The sequence below is a fragment of the Glycine soja genome, chromosome 10 (assembly GCF_004193775.1).
Source record: "Glycine soja cultivar W05 chromosome 10, ASM419377v2, whole genome shotgun sequence".
In the NCBI taxonomy this organism is placed as follows: domain Eukaryota; kingdom Viridiplantae; phylum Streptophyta; class Magnoliopsida; order Fabales; family Fabaceae; genus Glycine; species Glycine soja.
In genome coordinates, this window is record NC_041011.1 from 22,565,135 (window position 1) to 22,571,691 (window position 6,557).

At 34.1% G+C, this 6,557-nt stretch overlaps 1 protein-coding gene across 2 annotated transcripts; it reads left to right on the forward strand.

The window, feature by feature from the left end:
- Positions 1-550: 550 nt before the first annotated feature.
- On the forward strand, positions 551-6,192 carry LOC114370794 (calcium-dependent protein kinase 20-like). 2 transcript variants are annotated; one of them, XM_028328180.1, is made up of 9 exons: positions 551-956; positions 1,217-1,763; positions 2,372-2,495; positions 2,605-2,748; positions 3,645-3,797; positions 3,939-4,054; positions 4,161-4,328; positions 4,889-5,119; positions 5,736-6,192. In XM_028328180.1, the coding sequence occupies exons 2-9, from the start codon at positions 1,281-1,283 to the stop codon at positions 5,901-5,903; spliced, it is 1,587 nt and encodes a 528-aa protein (XP_028183981.1). In that variant the 5' UTR covers positions 551-956; positions 1,217-1,280; the 3' UTR covers positions 5,904-6,192. The 2 variants fall into 2 exon arrangements, with proteins under 2 accessions (XP_028183981.1, XP_028183982.1); XM_028328181.1 differs by having other exon boundaries at positions 551-849.
- The last annotated feature ends 365 nt before the right edge of the window (positions 6,193-6,557 follow it).

A 6,557-nucleotide genomic window follows, 5' to 3' on the forward strand; every position in this document is an offset into this window, starting at 1 on the left:
ATTCTTAATATAATGTTTAAATAATTATTTTAAAAATTTATAACTTTTTTTATAAATTATATATAATAATTTATGATTTAATGATAAATTAAAATCTTTTGCAACTATCTTTACGTATATTTTTTTTCTTCCTATGAATCACTTTCTATCGACATTACTTTAGTGAGATTTTTCCTCTTGTTTTTAATAAAAAAAATTAAAAATCAATCCTTATAAAGTAAAAATCACAAAAATAAATTTCATTCCCAGTAAAACTTTTTCCATCCACACAACAAAAACAAATCAAGCATAGCCAACCCATTCTTTCATCAGCACGTTAAAAAAAATCCCAATTATTAATTAATTAATTAAAGAAACTTTAGCATCGCGTAGGGTACTTAGTTTTACCAAGTGACACAGGAAGTGACACACATACCTGCGCGCACATCACATTTGCCAAAATTAAAGAAGCAGAAAACAAAAGCGGATGATTCCATGATCTAAATTTCGGATATTACATTCTGATTTCACTCTGGCGTAAACAGGACAAAATTAGAAACAACCAGCTCATCGTGCCTTCCTTTTCTACGGAGAGAAAATCCCATTTAATTTTAAAGAGAGAGAAAAAAACACAACACACAGAGACAGAAAAAAAAAAAAAAGCATAGAAAAGGAGGGTTAAGGAAGAAGAAGAAGGAGAAGCCGGACCCAAGCGTCCGCGTTTCATCTTTCACCTCCTTCCTCCTAACCCTCCCTTAAATCATAATCCCATATTCATATATTGCATTCGAGCTATTGTTTGTTTTTACGTACACATGTCGTAGTAGTTCATGATTTTGACCTTAAAATAATTCTCATTTTGTTTTCAAGGTATTTCTACCTCAAGTTTGTCACATTGTTAGGTTTATTATATTCGAGATATTGTCCGTCTTATATTCATCATATACGATATACGAGAGACATTGTCTGCTCCTTAGGTAATCATAGCATATATTTTCTCATCGCATCTGAATTGTCCACTTCTTCTGTTTATCTCCCATTTATAAAATCATAAACATTCCCTCGTTTTGATTTCTAGCAATTCCAACCTTAACCTTGTTACATTATTAGTTTTATTTGTTGTTTTAGCTTCACAACATTCGGGATATTGTGTGCTTTATTATCCAGTTTAGGTTTACATCATTCCAGATATTGTCTACTTTAGGTTTCACCACATTCGAGATATTCTTTGTTGCAGCTTCATCGTCGTGTTTTGAGGTATTGTCTGCTTTGACGCTCGACGACATTGGATCATCATTTCTATGGGTAACTGCTGCGTTGTGCCTTCCGGTCAAACAAGAAAAGAAAAAAAACAAAAGAAGAAGTGGAATCCCTACGAGGACGGGTGGGGGAAGAAGCTGGTGGTGCTGACGGAGCCCACGGGCCGGGACATCGGGCTGCGTTACGACCTGGGCCGGGAGCTGGGCCGAGGTGAGTTCGGGGTAACATATCTGTGCCAAGACAGGGAGACGAAGGAGGAGTTAGCATGCAAGAGCATTTCAAAGAAGAAGCTTCGAACCGCGATAGATATCGAGGACGTGAGGAGGGAGGTGGAGATCATGCGGCTCTTGCCTAAACACCCGAACGTCGTGTCGTTGAAGGACACATACGAAGATGACAATGCCGTTCACCTCGTCATGGAGCTCTGCGAGGGCGGCGAGCTCTTCGACCGTATCGTGGCGCGTGGCCACTACACCGAGCGCGCCGCCGCCACCGTCACCAGAACCATTGTCGAAGTCGTGCAGGTTCGCTACCATATCTTTTCGCTTGTGTTTTAAAAAATTACTGCGTCTTCTTCTCTTCGCTTTAATTCTATGTTAATGTGAAGGATGCACCCATTTTAAAATGGAGTGGCATTTTTGATATGTAATTGTGTATGTGCTAATATGAAGTGAAGAACGTTTTTTGGGGAAGACAAGTATCTTTAATGGAGTGACAAGCGTTTAATAAGTTCAGAGCATTTGGACAAGATGGTTTAAAATTGCATGTGCATATGAAAATTTGAAAACTACTACGTTTTCATGTCTTGTGTTCTGTTTTGTTTCTTTTTTAATTGTTGTAGTTTGCCATTTTGTCTGGATGGTTCAGCATGAGTGTGGGATATATATTTAAAATGGCATTTACTTTGATTTCTGTTGAAGAAGAACTGTTTTTGTGTATCTCACTCATCAAACCTGCAAATAAGTTATATATTGGGCGAGGTATAATTTGTTTCTTGGTTAGTATGTCCTATGAAGATTCTTTGCTCTTTACTACACTATGTGCTTGGAGTGTTTATCTCCTTTTTTCTTTGTGTTGGTTATTCTAAATTTGATGTTAAATCGTGATTATTTTGTATTCTGTTGTTGTTTAGATGTGCCACAAACATGGCGTGATGCATCGTGATCTCAAACCTGAGAACTTTTTGTTTGGAAACAAGAAGGAAACAGCACCTTTGAAAGCTATTGACTTTGGATTGTCGGTTTTATTCAAACCAGGTAATGCTTTTGGCTAGTTATTGAATCTCAATGTTGTTGTTTGATCCTTATTAACATTTTGCTGATTCCATCCATTTACAATAAGCTAAAAGTTTTCCATTTTCTACAGGTGAAAGATTTAACGAGATAGTTGGAAGTCCATATTACATGGCTCCTGAGGTATTAAAGCGTAATTATGGCCCTGAAGTAGATATCTGGAGTGCTGGAGTAATTCTCTACATCTTACTTTGTGGCGTCCCACCGTTTTGGGCAGGTTAGTTTTGTATTTTGAATGATGTTGTGGCTTGTGAGTCTGAGATCTTAAGTTTACTAAAACTAAATGTTTATTATAGTAAATTAGAAAGAGTTTAATGGTGATCCAATGTTTACACTGCCATCTAATCACAGATCATGATTGGTATAACATTTAAGATAATTTTATACTATCAGTGCAGAGTCATTTTTCTCAATTAGTAAGAGAATTTCTTGGTGCCGGAAGATGTTGTGACTTTTGCGAGTCTGAGATCTTAAGTATACTGAAACTAAATATTTATTATAGTAAATTAGTAAGAGTTTAATGGTGATGCATTGGTTTACACTGCCATCTAATCACAGGTCACGATTGGTATGACTTTTAAGATAATTTTACACTATCAGTGCATAGTCATTTTTCTTAATTAGCAAGAGAATTTCTCGGTGCTGGAAGAGAAATAATACATGTTTTTGGATTTCAGTTCAGCAAAACAGAGTGGCCTGTTTGTTACTAAACAAATATTATGTCTTGGTTACACTTTCTGATTAACCAGTGATCTTGAACTAATCAGCATGATCTGTCTTCTAAACATTAGGTGTTGAAATGACTAATTGCACTGCTAGTGATACTGGACTCATCAACATGTTTATCCAATGGATTCATAGATCATTACAGAATTCAATGTTATCTTTCCATTTCTTTATGGTGAAATCATTTACAATGATCTTTTTTGCATGGATGAAGGTGTTATTTTGTGCTCATGTGATATTTTTCATGCATTGTATGTTCAATAGAAGATATATTATAGATAATGCTTTGTTTATTTTCAATTGCATTGGTACAATTTCTATTATATCATTATTTCTTGTTTTGTCTGTGATGTATTTGATTTTCTAAATCTTGTGTCTTAAACGCAGAAACTGAAAAGGGAGTTGCTCAAGCTATTATTCGATCTGTTGTTGATTTTAAAAGGGAGCCATGGCCGAAGGTTTCTGATAATGCAAAAGACCTTGTGAAGAAGATGCTTGATCCTGACCCAAAGTGCCGTCTTACTGCACAAGAAGTGTTAGGTATATATATGCTGATATGCATTTCATATAAAATGCATAGGGAGATGAAATGTAGAATTATGTAGAATATTTTATTTTTCTTAGAAGTTGCGAAATGAAAATGTGAGGATGGTGGTAATGTTGCTTGTTCACTGAATGCAGATCATCCGTGGTTACAGAATGAAAAGAAAGCCCCTAATGTTTCATTGGGAGAAACTGTTAGATCAAGGCTCATGCAATTTTCTGTAATGAACAAGCTTAAGAAAAGAGCTTTGAGGGTAATGTTCTCAACAATAATTGAATAATCTCGAAACTGTTTATCCATATATCTCCATTCTGATTTGTAGTTTATTGATTCTGTTCTGTTGACTTTCATGTGAACAGGTGATTGGAGAGTTTTTGTCTTTAGAAGAAGCTGCTGGAATAAAAGAGGGATTCCAGCTAATGGATACAAGCAATAAAGGCAAGATTAACATGGATGAGCTGCGAGTAGGGTTGCATAAACTAGGTCACCAAATTCCTGATGGGGATGTCCAAATACTTATGGATGCTGTGAGTATTTTGCACTTTATCTGGAAACTTTTCTTTTCTGTTTGTTCCACTATTTGATGTGTTAAAAAATAAGTAGTTTGGTCTCTTGTTTTTCAAAATTATGTTCATTGTAATATATCAACCTAAGAGATTAATGTCTGAAAATATACAATAGTTTTATATTATTATTCAATCATAAATCACCATTTGAATTATTTTAAGATAATTATTTTTAAAGTCAACAAACTTGCCATGCGTGATGAATTATGATGGGATGACTGCGTAAAACGTTTTACACTTTCAGTTTATAACCTTTTTCTCATTAAACTAATTGCAAACTTAGCATATTTTACTGGGTACGAGTAATTAGTTCATACATGCTAACAGAGAAGTTTTTTAAATAGTTAAGTCTGAAGTAATAAACTGTTACAAGCAGACATTCTTAATCCTCTTGATGCTATTTCCTATTTTACTTCAATAGAAATGGTTGTTTGAATGTAGTATTTTAAATTATTGTTTGACATTCATACCCTTAGAAAGCTCTCTACAACTTTTAATCTTTGGGGGCTCTGCTTATACAGGGTGATGTAGACAACGATGGGTACCTAGATTATGGCGAGTTTGTAGCCATTTCTATTCATCTGAGAAAGATAGACAAGGATGAGCACCTTCACAAAGCCTTCCAATTTTTCGATAAGAACCAAAGTGGATATATTGAAATTGAGGAGTTACATAATGCCTTAGTTGATGAGATTGAAACAAACAGTGAAGAAGTCATTAATGCAATTATGCATGATGTGGACACAGATAAGGTCAGTATATTTCACTTTTTTTTATTCAATTTGATTTTATAATGGGTTAAAATTTCAATGTCAAGCTTGTTTAATTCATTTATTATATATATACATATACTTTAACGCCATGGGCCTTTGTTTGACGATATCAGATTCAATTTTGAACAACTTTCTTATAATGAGATCAAAATAGTTAAATTAAGCTTCCCTTGAAACATGAGTTATAAGATTCTTACATAAGAATTATTATTTTTTAAGGTCAGTTTCTTAAATATATTTTAGTATCTTAAAGGATTAGTTTCTGATTTTCAACTGGAGTGAAGATATCCCGAGTTAAACCCCTCCCCCTCAAAAAATAGGATTATCTTAAAAATTAATTTTTATCTCTTTTCCATCTAGTTTAAAACATTAAGGAACATTTGGTAGAAGAAAAATTTTCAGTTTCCCATGCATCTGAAGTTGAGAATGTTTTTTTTTTCATGTGTGGTTCCTCTCTGGTGTTGTGGAACTCCAAGATATTCTATATGAATGTCCATAATGTTGTTGATCTAGATTTTTAATTTTATAGAAATAGCTTGTAGATCTTTTGTCTTACTTGGAACCACCCTTTGACCTTTTCCTTCATGTGTTGCAGGATGGAAAAATAAGTTATGAGGAATTTGCTGCAATGATGAAAGCAGGCACAGATTGGAGGAAAGCATCGAGGCAGTATTCAAGAGAGAGGTTCTCTAGCTTAAGTCAGAAATTGATCAAGGACGGATCTTTGCAATTGAACAATGATGACGGTAGTAGACTTTATTAGAAGAAATAATAACAAAGTTGTTTTACTCGGGCAAAGCCAAAGGAGAAGAGTCATCATCCCTTTATTCTTTTCCCCTTCATTGTTATATTCTTTTCTCTAATTTTTTCTTATATACTTTCGAGGGGTTAGTTAAATTAAATATAGGGTATATATATATATATGCATGAGAAGTAAGTAATGTCTGTGGCTTGCAGAAGTTAATGGAGAAAGGAGAAGGTGGAGGATTGGACAAGTCTTCAATGTGTGACTGTAAATATTTTCCAATAGTCACACTTATATTATAAATTTATAACCATTTGACATATTTAAAGAAATTGTACCTCTTTATTATTATTATGCACAACTATTAGTTTATTAGTTTTATTAAAAATGTCATTAGAAAACTCAATCCAACACCTTTCTTCCTTTATCTTTACCTCTTCTTTTCTCACACCACTAGATCAATCTTATATCTTTTTATTTTTTGTTTTGGTTTAATTAAACACATTGCCTGGACTTGGGCAAGAACACAAAGAGTAGGGTCGTCAAGCAAATCATCACCATTTTTTACGATATTGATTCTTCCCCAGCTAATGAAACAAAGTGTGTAGGAAAAAGACAGACTGTTTTCATTTTCAAATTAAAATGATGGCAATTGTAATGGCTTGGTCAATA